General features: G+C 39.4%; 7 protein-coding genes and 1 long non-coding RNA gene across 10 annotated transcripts; 4 read left to right on the top strand and 4 right to left on the bottom strand.

The window, feature by feature from the left end:
• Positions 1-349: 349 nt before the first annotated feature.
• On the top strand, positions 350-5280 carry LOC111452740. The gene is made up of 2 exons (XR_002712159.1): positions 350-639; positions 4822-5280. It is a non-coding gene; the product is annotated as an uncharacterized LOC111452740 (long non-coding RNA).
• On the bottom strand, positions 1762-3352 carry LOC111452736 (transcription repressor OFP4-like). The gene has a single exon (XM_023093591.1). It carries the CDS (start codon positions 3147-3149, stop codon positions 1980-1982), a length of 1170 nt encoding a protein of 389 aa, XP_022949359.1. The 5' UTR covers positions 3150-3352; the 3' UTR covers positions 1762-1979.
• Positions 5281-5770: 490 nt separating the features above from the next.
• Positions 5771-7663, bottom strand: LOC111452094 (protein GRAVITROPIC IN THE LIGHT 1). Of its 2 annotated transcripts, none has more exons than XM_023092636.1 (2): positions 7426-7663; positions 5771-7393 (listed from the first exon to the last, which is right to left on the bottom strand). In XM_023092636.1, the coding sequence occupies exon 2, from the start codon at positions 7287-7289 to the stop codon at positions 6009-6011; it is 1281 nt and encodes a 426-aa protein (XP_022948404.1). In that variant the 5' UTR covers positions 7290-7393; positions 7426-7663; the 3' UTR covers positions 5771-6008. The 2 variants fall into 2 exon arrangements, with proteins under 2 accessions (XP_022948404.1, XP_022948405.1); XM_023092637.1 differs by having other exon boundaries at positions 5771-7396; positions 7429-7663.
• Positions 7664-10812: 3149 nt separating this feature from the next.
• On the top strand, positions 10813-13352 carry LOC111452110 (EPIDERMAL PATTERNING FACTOR-like protein 4). Of its 2 annotated transcripts, none has more exons than XM_023092654.1 (3): positions 10813-11273; positions 11360-11406; positions 12857-13352. In XM_023092654.1, the coding sequence occupies exons 1-3, from the start codon at positions 11153-11155 to the stop codon at positions 13145-13147; spliced, it is 459 nt and encodes a 152-aa protein (XP_022948422.1). In that variant the 5' UTR covers positions 10813-11152; the 3' UTR covers positions 13148-13352. The 2 variants fall into 2 exon arrangements, with proteins under 2 accessions (XP_022948422.1, XP_022948421.1); XM_023092653.1 differs by having other exon boundaries at positions 10816-11279.
• Positions 13353-14519: 1167 nt separating this feature from the next.
• Positions 14520-15381, top strand: LOC111452533. The gene is made up of 2 exons (XM_023093303.1): positions 14520-14901; positions 15003-15381. Exons 1-2 carry the CDS (start codon positions 14746-14748, stop codon positions 15105-15107), a joined length of 261 nt encoding a protein of 86 aa, XP_022949071.1. The 5' UTR covers positions 14520-14745; the 3' UTR covers positions 15108-15381.
• A 557-nt stretch (positions 15382-15938) lies between these two features.
• Positions 15939-16452, bottom strand: LOC111452532. Its single transcript, XM_023093302.1, has 2 exons — positions 16296-16452; positions 15939-16216 (listed from the first exon to the last, which is right to left on the bottom strand). Exons 1-2 carry the CDS (start codon positions 16417-16419, stop codon positions 15939-15941), a joined length of 402 nt encoding a protein of 133 aa, XP_022949070.1. The 5' UTR covers positions 16420-16452.
• Positions 16453-18221: 1769 nt separating this feature from the next.
• LOC111452704 lies at positions 18222-19085 on the top strand. Its single transcript, XM_023093549.1, has 2 exons — positions 18222-18308; positions 18413-19085. Exon 2 carries the CDS (start codon positions 18440-18442, stop codon positions 19037-19039), a length of 600 nt encoding a protein of 199 aa, XP_022949317.1. The 5' UTR covers positions 18222-18308; positions 18413-18439; the 3' UTR covers positions 19040-19085.
• A 669-nt stretch (positions 19086-19754) lies between these two features.
• Positions 19755-21091, bottom strand: LOC111452703 (peroxidase P7-like). The gene is made up of 4 exons (XM_023093548.1): positions 20869-21091; positions 20580-20771; positions 20341-20509; positions 19755-20249 (listed from the first exon to the last, which is right to left on the bottom strand). Exons 1-4 carry the CDS (start codon positions 21082-21084, stop codon positions 19858-19860), a joined length of 969 nt encoding a protein of 322 aa, XP_022949316.1. The 5' UTR covers positions 21085-21091; the 3' UTR covers positions 19755-19857.
• Between the last annotated feature and the right edge of the window lie 64 nt (positions 21092-21155).

Raw genomic sequence — 21155 nt, 5'->3', positions numbered from 1 at the left:
AGTTTTTGTCTTTGAAATTGGAGTTACGGGTCTAGATTTTCTAAATTGGTATCGCATCTTCGTAAATGTAACATTCCCTAGAGTTACGGGTCTAGATTTTTTAATTATTTATCTCTGAAGTCAGTACGACATCTTCAACTCAAGCTCACCACTAATTTACTCTTTTTCAATGCATTTACCATTGTGAAGTCTCTAAATTTTCTTTTTTTTTTAAAAAAAAAATAATTTTAATTAGTTATTAAATAAATAATAATGTGACTTTTTTTTATTTATTAATTTTAATAATTTTTTTAAAGGTGTAATTTTTAGTTATTTATTATTTTAATGGTCTAGTGATTAAATGGTACCCTGTCATGTCATGGTACTGGCCCGGGTACGATTCCCGGTCACTGTAAATTCAGTTTTACGAATTGCGATGAAGAACTCCGCGCTGGATCTGATGATGTGTGGGGTCTCATCCCTATTCTCTGATACATTCCGACGACGATAGCAGCAGATCGGAGCTTGACCTTTCATTTTTGTTGTTTTATTTCCGCATTCGGTATATGGATTTCTGGCATTGAATTCTCCCTGCATGTCGTACAAGCGTTCGGAGAATTTCCTTCTTCAATTGTTCCCAATGGCCGATGAATTCTTTCTGTATGTATTTCGTATCATTATGCTAAAATATGTTTTGGTTCATGTCTTTGATTCTTTTACCCTGCACTTGTTCATCTGCTTCGGCTAATTCGCCCCACTATCAATCATAACTTCCTGCTTGCTGTGCTTTTAATCTCCAACTTGGCTTCTTAACATGTGATGTAGTTAATCGGATTCAAAAAGTTGTTTGAGTGGATCATAAGCAGAAATCATGATGCCTGCTTCCACCTTTACAAGTACTATTTTCTAATTCTTGATTCTATTGGCTTTTTTAACAAGTTTAGGTTGGCTTTGACAAGCTTTATGAGACAGTGACAGAAGCTGAATCCCAGTTTTTCTTGACAGAAACAACGCAAACGAGTTGTGTCTATCTGTAAGAAATCGTAGAAACTGTTAGGTTGGGTCACTGATTATAGCCTCACTGGCTCCCTATATAAACGTTTCTATCCTAAATTAGCTCTGGTCCGGCCCTCCATTATTGTCCACCTTCTGAATTTTATTCTTTCCTTGTTTTTTTAATCATATGATCCTTGAGAGCAGCTCGTTGTCTCCCCGACCACGAAAGAAAAAATAAAGAAATTGAAACAAAAGATTTTCTTTCAGAGAATATACATACGCCATCTTTGAAACATTTGTGCAATGTCCATCTACCTAAACATACTTCCTTAGAAATAATTGAACCTTTTGAAGAGGCAAAGAAAATACTTTCTAGAAAGAGCAGAAATTCAACTTTAAGAAGGTTTGAGTGAGGATAATAGGTAAGCTTTCAATTGTAATTAGGAACAGATGAATACATTTAACCCCAAGCTGATTCTTTACTGTACGACCAAATTTTTACATTGTTAGAAGGGTAAAATGTTTTTAATACATAGAACATTTTGGTTAAAATTCATTTACAAACTTGGATCCAAAAATAGTGATATATCAGATCAATACATAGATATAGAGAGGGAGCAAGGCCTTCAATTGCCTTAAGTTTAGTAGATTTGCTGTAATTTCTGTTTCTCTAAAATTCTCCTGCAAAATTTGACATATGACATTTCCAGGAACTGGAGTTCTGAAAAACTACCTTGCTTTTCTTGTCCACAAACAAATCAAAAAGAAACACAAGAAGCAAAGTCATGTAGAAACGGCCACATATCTCATAGATTTGGTAATAACACAAACATAATATACTGGCTACAGCTCGAGGTTGACAACCTGCTTTGATAGAAGTTTGATATTACTTATTAGCAAAAGCCACTTAAGAAGTGGAGGAAGGGAGAAAAGCAAACCTACATGTGTCTTATTTTAGCAGATAGAATATACGTATTTCTAGTATTTCATTATCTGAAATGCTTTCAGATATGAAGTTCAGCCATATCAACCCAAATTTGCTCAAAAGTCTTGATGATGAGATTATGATATTCGTCAGAGTTCAGAATGAGGTAGCAAGCAAGAAGATCTTCTAAATCCTTGGAACTCCTGATGTTATTCTCAATAATCATCTCTACCATTGATTCCCTGAAGTCCTCTTGAGGGTTATGTGATGTCTTGACCATTGCAACGCTCTCCGAAAGGCAACTATTCTTGCTCTTCAGTTCACTTCTGGATGACACATTCCTTCTTGCATGTCCCTGAATCCTTTTCCTACCAATCCTTGGCGAATTGGCTCTCAGTTTTACACTTACCGAACTTGCAGATGACTTTCTAGCAACAAAACTGGTTTTTAGTTTCTCCACATTTCTGATGTTTTCCTCCTCCGTTTTGACAGAGAGGGATTGGTTTTCTTGTATTTCTTTCCACTTGGACGAACTTCTTAAGTTGGCGGCCTTGCTAGCCTTTTGTTTGATTGACATTGGCTTCCTCAATATTGGAGGAAGCTGATTCATCTCTCTGACCCAGTTGGACTCATGTAGATGTAGCTTGCCAGTTTTTCTTCCAACCAATTCATCATTCATGTCTATGATGATATCATTGTTTGAAGATCTGAGCGTGCATTTGCAGGAGCTGGACCATGAGGCTACATCATCGAAGGAGTCCGAAGAAAACGTGTTGGCACCTTCTGCTTCAGAGAGACTGGATTCATAGGCCTCAGTTCCAGGGGAGTACTCTATAGAAGAAAATGAGGAATCTGGAGAACGAAGCAGAGTTCCAACTGAATTGGGAGAGATGTGACAAATGCAGGTAGCTGAGACGGGGTTGACAACCCTTGGGGAAGGCTTGTAAATGGTTCTCCTCCTGGATCTTCTCGATGATTTTCTGGCTGGATCAGGAAAATGGGTGACTGAGAAGTTCTGGTTAACGGGTGAGTTGTCGAATCCACGAAGTTTTGGGATGAACTCAGTGAAGTAAAATGGCTGCAAGACGTGAGGTGTCTGCTGCGACATGGTCCTAGACTTGAGATTTTTCTTGGAGGTGGATTGAGATTGAGAGGAGTTATGCTTTGATCTGTTGCTGCCCATGTCTTTGAGCTTATAAAACCAGGCATTTGGTATCATACCTGACAGCCTAAACTTGTACTTCCCCATCCAACCCAACTCTTCTCGTTCCTACTCAAGTTGCTGCTTTGCGTTCCCTTTATATGAACACAATACGTGTAGAGAGTTAAGCTGACATGAAAAACTGAAAGATTGGGTTTGGTTTGTCAGAGGCCAAGGGAAAAAGGAAACGGGCCCCGAAGAAAAGCTTGGCAACGAAAAACTATGAGAAAACTTGCATTAAGCAAATGACACATACCAAGGATATGGCCACTTGTGTCACTGTGACAGAACAGAGTGATTTCGGCTATTTCTTTAAGCATAATTGGGTTTCAAAACTGCATTATCATTCATTAGGATTTGGAAAATGCAAAAGCGTGGCCACCAAAATATTACCTCATTCATATTGGTGAGATTGATTTATGTTGCTGAAATTTCAAGAATTTACAATCTTTTCCTGTTGATCAATGAAATTTTGGTTGCTTCGTTACAAAAGCTGCAATAAACAAGAGACCATCAACCCATCTGTCTGCTGAGTGCTGTATAGCTTTCCATGATTTGATGCTTTATGCATAATGATATGTACCTTTCCTTCCCGACTGCTTGATGTACAACAGGCCCACCTGCCCAGCGCATGCTCAGAAAGATCACCAATCATGCCCACAACAAAAATTAACACTCACTAATCTTCCTTTCAAAGGTGGGTGTTACTGAAACAAGAAGAAATAACACTCAACCATACAGTTCATTTACATTATGGCGTGTGAAACTTAGATCGAGTTAGTTCAGTTGGTTAAGTTTAGTCTACTGAGTCAATTTGATTGAGCCCAAGAGAACACTTCTCTTTTTCCCTTTATGCTACAGTTCTACTTCAGGCTTTTAATTTCAGGGACACAACAAGGTGTTAGCTCATGCATGTGTAAAATGACAGTTGAGAGTTTCAATGGTGGCAGTGGATTTACATATCTTATTGAGAATGTGGGGATGGGAATTGCTCGTGAGTTCCGAGCAAAGGAAGCCACTGCCTGTCATGTGAACCATTGTCATTGTTTTCATAGTAAATGCAGGCTTCTCTTTCTTTGTTTCTGTTATAATTTCTATCAACTGACGGAACAGAACAGTTTTCTTGTGGTCATAAATTGGCATGTTTTGTGGCGAATTTTCAGGGTCATTAATTATGGAACTGCTACCGTTACAACACTGGGAAAGAAGTGTTGAGGATGTTAGGCGGGAGTGACTAATTTAGAGAATGATCATGAGTTTATAAATAAGGAATACATCTTCATTGGTATGCGGCATTTTGGGCAAACCAAGAGCAAAGACATGAGAGCGTATGCTCAAAGTGGACAATATCATACAATTGTGGAGATTCGTGATTCCTAATAGAGAATTGTTGGAGGGAGTCCCACGTCAGCTAATTTAAGGAATGATCATGGATTTATAAGTAAGGAACACATCTCCATTGGTATGAGGCCTTTTGAGGAAACGAGAAGTAAAGCCATGAAAGCTTATGCTCAAAGTAGACAATATCATACAATTGTGGAGGGTCGTGATTCCTAACAAAAAAAAACACTTATTGTCTTCACTCTTTATGATACGGACCCTCGTTGAATGCCTCGTTAATGTAGAATAATCTTCTTAACTCTGCAAAAGCATGCATGAGAGTGAGGAGGCGTGAAGGTTTAAACTTTCCAAAAGCATTGATTTTTCAGTTCAATTTCAGGAGCTCCGGAGAACAGTGGTCGCTCTCGCAACATCCTGAGCGGGCAAATATGTTGAATGCAAGCATTTATGGCGGGCGGAAAATGGACTGATGGCTAACTCAGAGCCATTCCCACTTTTGTGCTTGAGAACTTCGGCCAAATAGTGTGTGGAAGAGTGACTTTATACTCCCAGAAACTGCGGATCTGAATTTGATAGTGTTTGAGATTAAAAAGCAGCCTGCCCCATTTGCCTTTATGTGACGGTTCTCTTGTTCTCCGGTAATCTTTGATCTCTTAACAAACTCTTTATGACAATTGACCAAATAATCATAATTAGATCTTCTCTTTCTAAATTATTAGACTTACAAATTACTCCAAGCTCGTCTTGTATTCTTTAGGTTGATTTCCGTTCTAGCTTATTTTTTAGTATTGTTTGGAATGACTTTTAAGTGAAATGTGAGACATTAGCTCACTGACAACTGAAAAACATTGAAAAATATGTCTACATTGTGAGAATGAATAGATTCATGAGTCCTCCCAAAGGCACTCGAGGTAGATAAACTTATACATTCACCATTGGACTTCTATACGAACAACAAATGTCTGGGCATATGTTCATGCTCATTAAACTTTGCGATGCTAAGTTCCTAGGCATGCTTGTGTAGGACAAGATCGTTCATGATTGCTTGTGTAGGACAACGCCATGTAAATAATTTTATTTTCGTTTCTAATCCTCCCAAAGTAAAAATGCACTATAATCTACGGTAGAAAGACTAAGTAGTCATCAAACCTCCCTCACACTACAAAGTGTTGTAAACTCACTTACTCATTTTCTCTCTCATGTTTTATAAAACTATTTCTCTCAAAACGACACACTATAAGATGGTTAACACGTTGACCTCGAGGAAAAGAAGCCCAAGAAAAACAACACATACCACATGCCAAAGGGCTGTAAACCAGACCAAAATGAACACAACACTCCAGAGGAATGAGTATTTAACTTGAGACCCTAAACATGATCTCCAATCTTTTAACTATCAACCAACACACCTCCACCCTTGAAATTCAAGCCATGCTAACAAGAAAACAAACAGTTCACTACAGATTCTGAGTTTCCTAGTTACATCACAATTCTAATGTACAACGATCGATCCACAACCTTAGTCTCACTCATGGTAATTTCATACAATCAAGTTACCAGGTATCATCAACTCTCTAGTTTACTTCTCGAAACATAAACCCGAGATTTTATCAACGTCTTCCCCAATCTAAATCCAGGCATAACCATAAACCCAACAGTGTAGCTACGTCTCCCTTCTAACGCTTCCTCATCTCCTTTGACAGATTCCATGAAGGTATCTAAGAACATGCTATCATTTCTAACCATAAAAGCCTCTGCCTTAGCTGAAGCTGCAATGCCTCCTAAGATCCAAACCCATTTCGCCATTTTTGCAAATATTTGATAGAACAGTGTTCTTGGATGCTTGCCACACTGCACGAGTGTTCTATGATCCAAATTGCCAAAAAATGAAGCTTCCATCACCGGATGAACAACTAAAAGGTACTTTCTCTGACAAAACTTACCAAATTCAGAGTTTGGATTCATTAACAAGAACTCTATTGGATCATCAAACTTCTTGACATCTTCAATATTCCACGGCTCATACGACATTTCGTAGAACATTCTTCTAGCTATGTAAGCTTCAAATGCATATTTCTTGTCTGATCTTTTGAAGAAAACAGCTGATTCTGCTATAGATTTTGCTGCAACATCAAGATCCCACCCTGAAGCTTTCATCAAAGCTATTAATGGTTTAGCAAAATCATGAATGGATTTGTAAGTGGCAATGAATGTTTCTTCAAAACCATTGATGGATGAAGAACTTGCTCCCCTTTTCATAACTTTCTCACCCAACATTTCATTCCTCGAATCCGAATCTCGAAGCTGTTGCTTCAAGCAACGAGCTTCGATGTTTTGAGCTTCCAACTTAGATTTTAACTCTTCCAATAGCCTCTCTTGATATCTAACTTTCTCCTTAAGAACATCATGTTGTAAGCTTTTGGACTCAATTGCATTGAAATGGTTCTGTTTCAATGCACGTTTGATCTTCCAGAGAGCTTCCAGCTGAGTTACAATAAGTTCATCAGCAACAATGATCTTCTTTGGCTCATAGGGTATATGAGCTTTCTGAAACTGCAAATACGCAAATTTCAAAGAAGAAAGTATGTCAAAAAGCTTCAAAATCTCATCACCATCACTGTTATTGCTATCATTAGCAAACCCAAGTGGCTGAAAATGGACTCCTCCACCACCATTTCCTTCACCCTTTTGCGTGGGCTTGGTATTAGTGCCATAGAAGTCATGGCAACGGGGATTTTCAGAAGAACACAAACCCATGATTCCATTTTCAGAAGAACACAAACCCATGATTCGATTCTCAGAAGAACACAAACCCATGATTCGATTCTCAGAAGAACACAAGCCCATGATTCGCAATGAGTATTAATTTAGTAAATTTAGGATACCCAACAGAGTTCTTGAGTTGTAGAGATCAGATATGAACCAAAATACAAAAAAAAATCAGCAGGGAAACACAGAAATCAAAGCTTGTTTCATCGGAAACACAAGAAATCCAGAAACAAAAGCAAGAACAATGAATCGCTTACAAAGAGGGAAGGGGAGCCGAGAGAGTCATCTTTGAAGGAGAGTAAAGGAGGCCGTTAGAAAGCGATGGCGGCGGCCAAGGGTTTCGAAGTTCAAATCTTAGGGAGGGTCGCTTGGATTTAAAAAAATGGAAAAGAACAGTCGGCAGCTCCTCCCCCATTGTAGGGGTCTGCAACGGACACTCCTTGGAAGCTTGAAATTTGAGTGCCTATAAAATAATATATTATAAAAATGATAAATTTTGTAATGAATTCCAATTGTTTTGAATTTAATGGATGGGGATGGATGAATGTATTAGCACCATACCCCTACATCATGGGTCAATTTGTTCATTTCATAGACTGAGAACATGTTGAAGGAGGTAATTAGTAAGAGGTTGATATTTGATTCCTTCTCCAGGGATTGAGTGAATGATCTCATAGCCTTCTCTCGGGATTGAGTGAACTACATAAGTTGATATTTGAGTCCTTCCCTCGAGATTGAGTGAACAATCTTATAACCCTCCACCTGTAGCCCGTTCATTAAAAATATTCTACTGTCGTTGAAGTCTAGATGTTTAAGAAATTGATGATGAGGGTGAAGATGACACTGATATAAGCACGAGCTTTGGTGAGAGGTTGTAGATAAAGAAGGGTCCAGTGGAATAACAAGTTAATTGATGAAAATGATGTCGAAAATGTAGAAGAAAATAAAGAACGAGTGAAAATAGCAATATTGATAAGCCTCATCCACATTATAAGGTTCTTTGAGGATGACTCGAGAACTTTATAACGTACCTCTCTTGTTTTATATATAAATTGTAATTTTTTTTCCTTAGTTTCGATTTTTTATACTAGTGTCTAGAAAAAACCTCGAGTTCGAAAGAGAAAAATAGCTCACCGACAATATATTTCATCTATAGACTTTTTGTTTGATCGAAAATACCGATCATCCTCTTTGTCAATCCAAGTATAACTTAACTTGTAAAATTTATGCTCCGTTCAACTAAGATATCAAAAGTTCAAATTCCCGCCCACCCGCTCGGTTCATGCAAGTTTGAGGTTGAATAATTGAGAAACAGATCTCATGTCAGAGTTGGCCCCAGCTGCTTCCCCTTTGCATTATTTGTCCCCTCCCCCAACCCTGTCTCTCTCATTCTTCTAACTCTTTTTCTTTTTAATATCACTACTTACACTCATCTTTTGATCTATGTAGTTTACCATGTAATTCATTAGGGTTTACTTAGCCACCCTAACATAGTTTAACGGGCTAAGATAAGTACCTTCGACCGAGAAGTCTCGGTCAAAAGTTCAAATGAATTTGTTGTCGTAATCTCATTTCAAATGGCTCGAATTTGAACCGGGTCGTTGTCCTTAAGTTTGAAAGTGTAAGATCCCATATCGGTTGGTAAGGGGAACAAATATTCCTTATTAGAGTATGGAAGTCTCTCCTTAATGGACATATTTAAAAAACTATGAAATTAATAACGATACGTAACGGCCCAAAATGGACAATATCTACCAGCAGTGGACTTGGTCTCTTACAAATGATATCAAAGTCAGACACCGAGCAGTATGCCAGCGAAAACACTGTGCCAACAAAGAAGGTAGATTGTGAGATCCCAAATCGGTTGGAGAGGGGAACGAAGCATTCTTTATAAGGGTATGAAAACCTCTCCCTTATAGATGGGTTTTAAAAACTATGAAACTAATAACGATACGTAACGGCCCAAAGTAGACAATATCTACTAGCAGTGGACTTGGTCTATTACAAATGATATCAGAGTTAGACACCAAGTGGTAAGTCAGTGAGGACACTGGACCCCCCAAAAGGGGTAGATTGTGAGATCTCATATTGGTTAGAGAGGGGAACGTAACATTCCTTATAAGAGTATGAAAACCTCTCCCTAATAGACGCATTTTAAAAACTATGAAGCTAATAGCGATACATAATGGCCCAAAGCAGACAATATCTACTAGCAGTTGATTTAGACTGTTACAAATGATATCATTGTCAGACACCGGGCAGTGTGCCAACGAAAACACTGGGTTCTAAAGGAGGTAGGTTGTAAAATCCCACATCGGTTGGACAGGGAAACGAAACATTCCTTATAAGGGTATCGAAACCTCTCCTTAGTAAATACGTAACAAGTCAAAACGGACAATAATTTACCGAAAAAAAAGCGACGGGGGAGTAAAACGATGTGGGGATGGTTTAAAGGTGATGAGTGGGGGAATCTAGTTGAAAACAAAGGCTTAGCAACAAATATGAGAAAGCAAAGGTTTTTCCTGTTTTGTTTTGTTTAACATATTTCCACATGTTTGCTCAATCAATGGCCTGCAAGGGCTCCCCCTTCCATCTTATTCATCTCTCCAACTCACTCCTTCTAGTAAAAACCAACTGCTCAAGAAACTTCCCCCATTACTCCTAACATAAAACAAACAACCCTTCATACCATGATTCAAAACCTTTCCAATTTTTGCCCATAGGGACCATACGAAGGGTTACGATAAGCCCGATCGTTTTAGTTCAAAATAGACAGTATCATACGTATGATGAAGATATGTTCGAGTCGAGGAAATAGTTTTAGGAGTCCGTACGAGGTTCGTTGAGGGTATGTTTTATTGGCTTTATAACCGTTGGATGAATCGAAGTGATATATTTGGTGGTTTTTTCGAGTTTGGATCGAGTGAGTTGAAATGTTGGGATGAGTTCATGAAGAAAAAAATAAGAGAGGAACGGTTACATGGGTGTGAGATCCCATATTGGTTGGAGAGCGGAACTAAACATTCCTTACAAGAGTATGGAAACCTCTCCCTAACGGACACGTTTTAAAGTCTTGAGAGGAAATCTGGAAGGGAAAGCCCAAAGAGGACAATATCTTCTAGTAGTGGGCTTGAGTTGTTACAATGGTATTAGAGCCAGACACCGGGCGATGTACCAGCGAGGAGGTTGAGCCTCGAAGGGGGTGGACACGAGGCGGTGTGCCAGCAAGGACGCTAGGCTCCGAAGGGGGTTGAATTATGAGATCTCACATCAGTTGGAGAGGAGAACGAAACATTCTTTATAAAGGTGTGGAAACCTCTTCTTAACAGACGCGTTTTAAAAACTTTAAGGGAAAGCGTAGAAGGGAAAGCCCACATAAGACAATATCTACTAGCGGAGGGCTTGGGCTGTTATAATAGTATCATAGCTAAACACTAGGCGATGTACTAGCGAGGAGGCTAAGCCTTGAAGGGAAGTGGACACGAGGCGGTGTGCCAGCGAGAAGAATGAAGCATTCTTTATAAGGGCATGGAAATCTCTTCCTAATGGACGCGTTTTACAAACCCTGAGGGAAATCTCGAAAGAGAAAGCTCGAAAGGGAAAACCCAAAGAAAGCAATATCTACTGACAGTGGGCTTAAACTGTTACACGGGGATCCCGAGAAATTAGCTTAAAAAGGGAGTGAGGAGAGGGAAGGCAGAGGTTTTTAGAAACAGGTGCAGGCAGTGGAGGAGGTAGAGCAGAGATAATCTCAGCAGCAGCCTGTGTGTGGTTTTTGTATTTCTTCATTTGGCAATCATTGAAAGAAGGAACACCAAAACCCCTGCAAAAGTTGGACATGGCAGTCCTAAGCCATCCACAGCCAAATCATATCAGATTCATCCCCTTCTTAAACTTCATCTGATCTTCATCCCACTCTAAATTTCTTGATCCTCTGCTTAATGGAGCTTCGTAGAAACACACTCACCGAGACCAAAACCGCTCATAAATCCTTCTCGTTCTCGTTCTTGTTCTTGTTCTTGATACTGATATCATTCTCCTGCAGCATGATATCCAGTGCAGGTCCAGGTGATATCTAGTTTTGCCTCTAAACCTCTATGGATATCTCTGATCTCCTCTGATGGATATCTGTTCTTATTTTTCTTCAGATAATAGGTGCTGTTCATCTGCTAAAGCTGGCCATACAAATCTCCAGGTAAAGTTCTACTTTACTTTCAATACAGTACTACTTCATATGATGATCCTATGATTTGTGTTTATGTTATGCGTTAGCTGTTTCTTCAATGATAATTACAAAATAGCCATCCCCCTGTATTGGTAGGTAGCCAGCTAGAAGCCTTGTTTGTAAACGCACACAAAACTCATAATTCCGGCCCTTCCAAGGCTGGCGCTGAGCCACTGACCCTCCTCCACCTTAGAACCATGAAAATGATTGTGTCAGCTGGCACGTCACGATCTATCGATATAACACGTCTCTCGTATTTTTGTAATAATATGATCATAATGTAATAGCTCTAGTCTACTGCTAGCAGATATTGTTCTTCCTAGGGAGAAGTTTCTACACCTTTAAAAAGAATGTTTCGTTCTCCTTAGGATCTCACAATCCACCCTTTTCGGGGCCCAACGTCCTCGCTGGCATACCACCTTGTGTCCACCTCCCTTCGAAGCTCAACCTTCTCACTGGTACATCGTCCGGTGTCTAGCTTTAATACCATTGTAACAACCCAAGCCCACCGCTAACAGATATTGTCCTCTTTACGCTTTCCTTGGGTCCACCTCCCTTTCGAGCTCAGCCTCCTCACTGGCACATCGTCCGGTGTCTAGCTCTAATACCATTGTAACAGCCCAAGCCCACCGCTAACATATATTGTCCTCTTTGGCTTTTCTTGTGACCACCTTCCTTCGGGGCTCAGTCTCCTCACTGGCACATCATCCAGTATCTAGCTCTGATACCATTGTAGCAGCCCAAGCCCACCACTAACAAATATTATCCTCTTTGGGCTTTCCGTTTCGAGTTTCGAGTTTCCCCTTAAGGTTTTTAAAACGCGTCTACTAGAGAGAAGTTTCCACACCCTTATAAAGAATGTTCGTTCTCCTCCCCAATCGATGTGGGATCTCACAATCCACCTTTCTTCGGGACCCAACGTCCTTGCTGATATACCTCCTTGTGTCCACTCCCTTCGGGGCTCAATTTCCTCACTAGCACATCGCCCAATGTCTAGCTCTGATACCATTATAACAACCCAAGCCCACTGCTAATAGATATTGTCCTCTTTGGACTTTCCCCTACGGTTTTTAAAACGCTTCTGCTAGAGAGAAGCTTTGTTTGCTTTGATCAGATAAGTATCTCACGTGACATAATTATGCTCACGAGTCCAAAATGGTCGTGTCATGTTAGTCTATCTTCGTCTCCATAATGATATGATATTATTAGTTAAGCTCAGTAAACACTTATAAACCGTTCTTCTTAGACAATTTAATGTTCCAAATCATGTGAAGCTATGTTTTCTTGGACGAGCAAAATACGTGGACATGATTATATTCGACACCTAAGGATTCTATTTCCATGTCATCTCGACAGCTCACCAATCACTTAATAATGAATAAACATACTGTGCTTTAATATTGACATTTTTCACTACCAGCCCATCACTAGTAGTGCAACATGGAAGCTGCCAGCCGACGGAAGAAGGGTGGCGCAGCCCGCCACGGCGGAGGTGGTCGTAGGAGATCATGAAGATCAAGAGTTGAGGACGTTGGCAAGAAGAGAATTGGGTGGGCCTGGATCGTCGCCGCCACGATGCACGTCAATGTGTGGTAAGTGCACGCCGTGCACGGCGGTTCATGTCCCGGTGCCGCCGGGAACTCCGGTGACGGCTGAATATTACCCGGAAGCTTGGAGGTGCAAATGTGGGAACAAGCTTTACATGCCCTGATCGGAAAATGCATGCGCCGGTCATGTTCCAGCCGGCAGCCGCCTTTCTGTTGCTCGCCGTCGTTTACTTATGTTAGCGTATTATTCATCCGCCGATGAACCGGCGTGAAAAACCATGAATTTCCCTATGCTAATATATGATGAAATATGTAATATATGTGTGTGTTTACTTAATTAATAAATTAAATTGCAAATTACAAATTTAACCTTTAACTATGGTAACGGTCGATCTCTTAAATTCAAATATTTTTTTTAATAAATTCATAAATTCAAATGGGTTGATGAGATCATCCAAAACTATCTGAGCACCAGATAGATATTCACCCTCGTTACACTATCTGTTGGTGACTGACGAAGGAGAACCAGAGTTCTTTGATGAGGTTCTACACCGGGAAGATTCAACTAAGTGGAAGCAAGTCATGGATGATGAGATGAGCTCACCTGAAAAGAAAAAATACGTGGGTGTTGATCGAGTTAGGAAATACAGTTATATTGAACAAATGGGTGTTCAAAATCAAGAATGAATCAGCTGATTAAAGGAGGTTTAAGACTCGATTGCAGATCCGGGCAAGAAATACGTAGTGTAACGTTTAGTTCGAACCTCTATACATCTTAGAGTGGAAAATTACCTTTGAACTCTCGTAATTTGTCTAAAAAAATACCATAAATTCTCAAAATTTTCAATAATACCCTTCAAACTTAAAATTAAAAAAAAAAATACTACATTGTTTCAAAAATATCAGTGTTTCAAAAATACCTTTCTAACTTTTAATACAGTTTCAAAAATACCCTTAAACTTTAAAAAATTTCATTATTATCCTACAGTTTAAAAAAAAAAAAAAAAAAACTTTAACCATGTTTACAAAGTATCGGTAAAATTTTAAAATTAACATTAACATTCTTTACTAGCCAAAAAATCATCTATCAATGCATCTACAATCCTTTTAACGTCACTTCACATCAATATTTTTGAAACGTGATAATAAAGGTAAAATTATTTTAAAATTTTTTAAAAAAAGTTTTAAGAGTATTAATTTTTTAAAATAACTGGTATTTTTTTATTTTAAAACTATTTGGAATGTTTTCCATATATTTTTAGTAATTATATTTTTAATTTAAAGATATTATTGAGATTTTTAAAAATTAAATGATATTATTAAAAATTTTCAAATAAATATAAAATTTAAGGATATTTGTTATTAGTTTTTCAATAATAATAATAATAAATAAATAAATAAATAAGCAGCCAGCCAGCCAGCCACTATTATTATATTTATTTATTTATTTTGGTATAAAATATGATGGTTGTGGGTTACCAGTAACCCAAACTCTAACCTTATCTGATAATTATTTAATATCCCTTAATAGAAAATGAGTGGTTGGGTTAGGTGGGAAAAGCAAAGCAAAGCAAAGCAAAGCAAGCTTGCTTCCATGGCGTCCATATTCCCCAATTTTGAAAGCTCCATCACTTCTCACCACTCCCTTCATTAACCCTAAATCATTTTCAAAAATCTCTCTCTCTCTCTCTCTCTCTCTCTCTCTCTCTCTCTCCATCATTCAGATCCAGAGGTTACCGAGGAAGCCAGGGCGTTGAAAAAAATGTGTCCCCTGAGATTTATTCTCATATTTCTCTCTGCGACTCTTGCCGGCTTCTTCGTTCTCCGTAACATCAAATCGCAACCTCAAGATTTCGAAGCCGAGGATAATTCCGATGCGCATTCTAACGATTTGTCTTCCAATTCCACCTCCTCCAAGGTTCTTCTTCTGATTCTGGCTTCTTTTTCCTTTTTGTTTGATTCTTTGTTTGTTTGTTTGTTTGTTTGTTTGAATGGAACGATTGTGGATTGTTTGAACAGGTGACTTCGGCTATGCAATCTGGATTCTGGACGGTGGTCGACATGGCCAGCGGCCGCTACTTGTGGAGGAATTTGTTTCCGTCGTCTCAGAAGCGTTCCGATTGATGAGAGATGACGATACGATCGGATTTGCGATTGCGTCGAACCGAGACGAGCCGAGCCTTGGGGTTTTGTTTGGATTAATTGTATTGTTCAGGTTCGCCATTGTTGTTGGATAGTGCTATGAATCTCTCTTGTATATCTCCGTCGATCAATAATATCTCTCTTCCCACTTCTTCCCCCTTTCCTGTAAATTTTGTAAAACCTCTCTTCTTCGTTAACATCCATGTCTGTACCAAAATAATACAATGTTCAGAAATTCGCTTCTGGTCTCAATTGATTCCTCTTTTGTTCTTCCGTTTTCTTTATCGAATTTGTTCCGTGAAAGTGAAGTAATGCAGGAAGATCAAGGTCAATAAATTTGAAATCAAGACTATAAAGCCGATCGGCTTTAGGAATTGAATCGGGAATCGGGATGTGTTTTCGTCGGCCGGCGATAACCAGATCGGAACCCTAAGAGAGATTCGTTTCAGATTTTTAAAACTAAATTTAGGGCAACGCAAAGTTGACTAAAGCCTTCCGGTAAGATCGAGACGGCGAATTTCGATGCGAGACTGACAATGGGATTAAATCAATTAGGGCTAAACGACGAATTCATTTATATAAGCTAATAAATTCCCTTTGAAGTTGTACGCCAACGGTCTAATTGTATTATTGAGCAGATTTTCTTCTTCCAGAGAGACAGAGAGATGAGGAAGAGGAAAGAGAAATCGGAGATCTCTGAAGCTACGGCGGTTGCAGAGGAGGAGGAGAAGGAAGACGATGAAGATGAAGGAAGCGGCAACGAATCGAACGGCTTCTTTTCATGCTATCTCTTGGCCTCTGTCTGCCCTTGTTTCAAAGGCCATACCTATATCGGGTTCGAATCCTTTCCTTCTTCTCGAACAAATTTTCTGCTTCTCTATGAAATAATGGCTTGAAATCCTCCATTTTCACGATTTCTTGATGCTCGAATCTGTTCCGATACTCCGATACTGGAAATTGTTTTACGATCTTTGAATCTGCAAATCTCTCGCTCTCTGCATAAATTGATCTCTGGATGCTCGAATCTGTTCCTCTACTCCCCGATACTGAAAATCGTTTTACGATCTTTGAATCTGTTCCTCTCTCGCTTTCTGCATAAATTGATTGAGGGAAAACATCAAGAAATATAGGAAATGTGTAAATCAATCTGCAGTGAACTGATTGGATTACTGTTTATATTGAATTTCAGATTCACAGTGAACCCTAAACGCAGAATCAGGCAGCACAATGGTGAAATTAGATGCGGTGCGTGGCGTACTAAGAGGAAGAGACCATGAGAGATGGTGTTGTGCATCTATGGCTTTCCCACTCTAGTCTCTGCTCTTCAGGTTACATTTCCAGGCTTTGAGCTATACATCTTTTTATATATCTCGATTGCCTCCTAGGATGAACATTTTAGGGATTTTTGGCATACAGATTTACCAAACCATGCGAGGATTTCTGTCTTGATTAACTTTCCAGCAATGCTAGAATTTGATGTTCTAAGTATGGATGCAGTTTGAATGGGCCTGGCAGCATCCGAATGAGTCGTTGGCTGTAACAAGTGTTGCTGCAACTTTCAAATCTCTCTCTGGCGTTGCCAACAAAGTTAAACTTGCATACACAATGCTCACACTTCCAGCTTGGTGTAGGTATGAGCAAAGGTATATAATTCTGTCGAAATCGTTGGACAATAGCTTTGTTATTGAAGTAAATGTGAGATCCCACATCGGTTGGAGAATGGAGCGAATCATTACTTATATGAGCGGGTCAAAGTTTCTGGATTACCAAACAGGTCCAAGTTATATAGATCGATGAAAGTTGAAATTCCTCGAAAGTCGATGGATTACCAAACAGGTACAGATGGAATACCAAATGAACTGCATGGATGCGAAAAAGAACTCGAGGGCAACAAACGAGTGCCGCCTCGTTCATGTACTCCTTATAATGATGCAGATATGTCTTATGACCTACATGGATGTGGTAAAGAACTCGAGTCTCCTCCGTGTTCCCCATCTTATATCGTCGCAGGTATGTCCGGGGCCAAAATGATCGAAGACGGAGCGGAAGACGAACTAGAAGGGAATGGTATGAAGTTGCAGCAACAACAACCTGATAGAAGGAGGAATTTAACATCATCTACTGAAATGACCAATTCTCCTACGTTTATCCAATTGTAGAACAAATGGATGGATTTGGATTCTGCTTGGAATTATAACTCATAATAGATATAGATAAAAACCACCTAACTTAGTAAATGTGAGCTTTATTGCATATATTTCACATACCAAACTATGGCTTAAATTATTGGGTCGGTGAAATAAGACCAAAAAAATGTCGAACACATGACAACATCGAACCAACATTGAAGAAGAACCAGACTACCGAGAAAACGAGGAGAATTGGGCCCTGATCGGCTTGGCAGGCTCACAACTCGTGTGATCCCTTTTAACCTAATTCAAAAAGGAATAGAAGAAAAATCAATATTGAAAAAGAACCAGACTACCAAGAAAAAAGAGACGAGGAGAATTGGGCCCTGATCGGCTTTGTGTACCCCACAACTCACCGTGTGGTCCTAGTTCAGTTCATTGTTAACCTAATTAAAAAAGGAATATAAAAAAATGTCAATACATGCCAACATCGAACCAATATTGAAGAACCCGACTACTCTTCTATCTTAAATGGGTCATAAAAATACTCTTCTATTTCGAGAAATCAAACCATTGCTACACTTAAATTTAATCCAAGTATCGGAGCTAGTGTGACAATTACAAACCCCTCATAACCGGTGTATTATTTTTCATTCTTTTACCGGTCAACTTTTCTCTTCAAACAAACTTCACCGTAGAAAACAAGGCTCATACCCGATCCAATCCGATCCAATTCAATCTTCGTCCACTAAAAATTCATCTCCCAACAAGACAGGAAAACAGGAAAACCACAAAAACAAACCTTTTTTCCTCGTACTGTCATCAACATTAGTGGTAGAAAACCAATCATCATATTTAGCCACGGATGGTTCAATCATGCCATTACTCTTTCCCCCCAAAAACAAGGCAAAGGCAATAATAGCATTATTGAACAATTCTCAGCTACCCTCTGCAATATCAATGGCTTAAATGGATACTCAACCAACAACAACAACAACAATGGCAGCTCCACATTGATTTCTTTCCATTTTTGACGACTACCCATTAGAAACAGGTACATTTTCTCACATGGGTTCACCTCAAAATCTCTTCTTTTTACCTCTTTCTTCTTTGATCGTCTAAATATTATGCACAAATGACAAACATTTGAAGTTGCAGATCATCATCGCATCAAAATCAACAACAATGTCAACAAATTCAGGGGATTTTGGAGGCAAATTTGGGAAAATGAGGCTTAAAAGCCTCAAAACAAGGGATGATATATTGACAGTGGATGAAGATTACCACACAGGAGTATCAGCCACAGTGCCATTCATATGGGAGTCCGAGCCAGGCACTCCCAAGGCCAATTTCAGGGACCATGGCTCACTCCTTTCCCCTCTCACGCCCCCACCATCCTATTTCTCCTCACCCTCACACACACCCTCCAAGCATAAATATAACACCAACCCACATCCCTCTCGAGCCAATTTCCTCACCTCGGTTTTCAAGAAGCTTTCTGTGAATAAGGCTCCTCTCCATCCGCTCTCTCCCGGCTCGTCGTCGTCGTCGACTTCGTCTACGACACTGACAAGCTCTGAGGGAGAGAGAGGAAGAAGCCCAAGGAGATTGTCGTTTGATTCAAGAGTGGACGAGAATGAGCACGAGGACGAAGAAGAGGAAGAGGAGAATTTCGACTCGCCCGTTTCGACTTTGTTCTTTGGACGTGGCGGAGGATCGAGTGATAAAGGATGCTATTGCTATCCAAAGTTGGTGAAGGTATTCTCCAAGCATTGTTCTAAATGAAAAGTGATATCATTTCCTGGTGTTGTTATATACAGAGATTAATGTAATGTATGAGTTGTTGTAGTTTACTCTCTCTTAATGAGAAGAGCTTCATGTTATTCACAATGTTCTTGTTAAATGCATACGTGCACATATTCTCCTCTCGACTTTGCATCATCAAGTCGACGTTTTTCTATTAATCCGACCCAAATTGTATTAGTCAATTAATAAATAGAAAAATTAATACATCATTGTTTTGTCTCTTGTCCTAAGCTTTCCTCGATTAGCATCGTTTTTCAAGAGTTCGTTGAATTTCTTGTGGATTAACGTCACTAGCATTCCATGCATGCGTTACTAAAATTAGTAACTTTGTCACGAACGGGAGCTCGATCACGCCAATATCAATCCATTTATTCTATTTATTCCAACACAATAATTCTAAAAGTGACTAAGAAGAGAATAGCATTAAGAAGGAGAGCAAAAGGGATGAGATGACGAATAGTTCGATTTATGAGGCAAAAAGGGTGAGAGAGTTGACCCCGAGCATCGAATGGTCAACCCACGATTGGTATGGTTGAAAATTCATTTATTTTATATGTTAGTTTGACTTTTAAAATGTTTGAGATATTTTCTTAAAAACTTAGTGATTTAAAAAAAGAAATTCACTTTCAAACGCGATCGAAACAAAATATTATTTGGTTTATTGAACGATATTCATAATTTATGTATACACAGAAATTAAAAAACACACCTGTCACAAAAAAAAGACAACACAAACAAACAAGAACACAAACAGGAACACGGTAGGATCATATAGAAATGAAAGTGGAGAGCGATTTTCAATTGGGTCTTCCGCAGACTTTTCTAATCTCGCCATCAGACCCAGTGAGGGGTTGGATGTGAGCCATCTTAACCATGGCTCGAACGAAGTCTCGATTGAAGGCCTCACTGTCTCGGCTGTACTTTTTAACTACAGAGTCGGTGGAGCCGCCGGAAAACAGCACCTGGTCGGAATGTAGTAGACCTTTCTTCTTAATAAGGTTGTCGAAGTACTTGTTGTCGAAAACCATGGGCGTTTGGATGTCGAATGGAGCAAGATTGTCGATGCCTATCCGCTGTTCTTTGGGACACTGTCGCTGTCTCTTCTTTGCAAATCCAGCGTCGATATTGCTCTTCTGGTATATGCGGGTTTTGAATTGGCTGCATCTCGCTAGTCCAATAGTGTGACCTCCTGTGTAACGTGTTTAAAAAATATCTATAAAATTTTAAATATACTCTTTTTAAAATTAATGGATTTTTATTTATTTAAAAAAAAGAGCAACCTGAGAGCGCAACCATGTCGGTAGTAGAAAGGCCTTGCTTTTTGAACGTAGAGATTAGAACGGAGAGATTGGAGTTTGGTGAAGGAAGCAATCCGCTATTGGCATCAGAAAAGCTTGCGGTTTTCGAGTCTCTTCGCCCGAGTTTAACATTCCAAAACGGCCCTCCAAGCTGTATAATCATAACAATAATTAACACTAACTCAACTCAACTCAACTCGACAAGACCTGAAAGAACATACCAATGCAACGGAATCCCGAGCAGCAATAGTCAAGATATCAGCACACGAAACCACGCCAGGACACGACTTCTCAACTCTAGACTTGATTTTATCAATCACATTGAAACTTCTAAGCGAGTTTTTGTTGGGATTTGCATTTTGCTCTCCTACGAATGACCCGTGATCGTCTAGCAACACCGATGCATCGCATCCCTGATAACCATTACTCAACTCAAAAGCTTAAGCGGGCGATCGGGTTATGAACAAGAGTTTGATAATATATATGTGGAGAGAGTGAGAACGAACTTACATTGACGAAACAGTCGTGGAAGTGGAGACGGAGGAGAGAAGCTCCGACGCGTCGTTCCTTTGAGATTTCATGTTTAAGGATGGATTTGACGATGGGGAAGAGGTTAGGACAGCTGGTGTGGTAGAACTTTTTGGAGAGATGAGAGGAGGAGCTGCCGGCGGCTGCCGTGCCGGAAACCGCCGTGAAAAGCAAGGCCGCGAATATTATAATATTCATCTTGTCAATAATTGAATTAATTATCAAGGCCTATGCAAGCTCTATATATATATATATATATATATATATAT

This window comes from Cucurbita moschata, unplaced genomic scaffold (assembly GCF_002738365.1).
Source record: "Cucurbita moschata cultivar Rifu unplaced genomic scaffold, Cmos_1.0 Cmo_Scf00014, whole genome shotgun sequence".
Classification (NCBI taxonomy): domain Eukaryota; kingdom Viridiplantae; phylum Streptophyta; class Magnoliopsida; order Cucurbitales; family Cucurbitaceae; genus Cucurbita; species Cucurbita moschata.
Note: the sequence above shows the minus strand (reverse complement) of the source record. Positions and strands in the feature narration are given on the sequence as shown.

What these genes read in the sequence shown, in the direction of transcription:
- LOC111452533 (XM_023093303.1), top strand. Translation starts at nt 14,746, where the DNA reads ATGTGTCCCCTGAGATTTATTCTCATATTTCTCTCTGCGACTCTTGCC. An exon ending in CCAATTCCACCTCCTCCAAG is followed by an intron (nt 14,902 to 15,002) that starts GTTCTTCTTCTG and finishes TTGTTTGAACAG; the next exon opens with GTGACTTCGGCTATGCAATC.
- LOC111452094 (XM_023092636.1), bottom strand. Translation starts at nt 7,289, where the DNA reads ATGGGCTTGTGTTCTTCTGAGAATCGAATCATGGGTTTGTGTTCTTCT.
- LOC111452736 (XM_023093591.1), bottom strand. Translation starts at nt 3,149, where the DNA reads ATGGGGAAGTACAAGTTTAGGCTGTCAGGTATGATACCAAATGCCTGG.
- LOC111452703 (XM_023093548.1), bottom strand. Translation starts at nt 21,084, where the DNA reads ATGAATATTATAATATTCGCGGCCTTGCTTTTCACGGCGGTTTCCGGC. An exon ending in TCCACGACTGTTTCGTCAAT is followed by an intron (nt 20,772 to 20,868) that starts GTAAGTTCGTTC and finishes AATGGTTATCAG; the next exon opens with GGATGCGATGCATCGGTGTT. An exon ending in CTCGGGATTCCGTTGCATTG is followed by an intron (nt 20,510 to 20,579) that starts GTATGTTCTTTC and finishes ATGATTATACAG; the next exon opens with CTTGGAGGGCCGTTTTGGAA.
- LOC111452110 (XM_023092653.1), top strand. Translation starts at nt 11,153, where the DNA reads ATGGAGCTTCGTAGAAACACACTCACCGAGACCAAAACCGCTCATAAA. An exon ending in GATATCCAGTGCAGGTCCAG is followed by an intron (nt 11,280 to 11,359) that starts GTGATATCTAGT and finishes ATTTTTCTTCAG; the next exon opens with ATAATAGGTGCTGTTCATCT. An exon ending in CTGGCCATACAAATCTCCAG is followed by an intron (nt 11,407 to 12,856) that starts GTAAAGTTCTAC and finishes TTTCACTACCAG; the next exon opens with CCCATCACTAGTAGTGCAAC.
- LOC111452532 (XM_023093302.1), bottom strand. Translation starts at nt 16,419, where the DNA reads ATGCACAACACCATCTCTCATGGTCTCTTCCTCTTAGTACGCCACGCA. An exon ending in TCTGAAATTCAATATAAACA is followed by an intron (nt 16,217 to 16,295) that starts GTAATCCAATCA and finishes CAATTTATGCAG; the next exon opens with AAAGCGAGAGAGGAACAGAT.
- LOC111452704 (XM_023093549.1), top strand. Translation starts at nt 18,440, where the DNA reads ATGTCAACAAATTCAGGGGATTTTGGAGGCAAATTTGGGAAAATGAGG.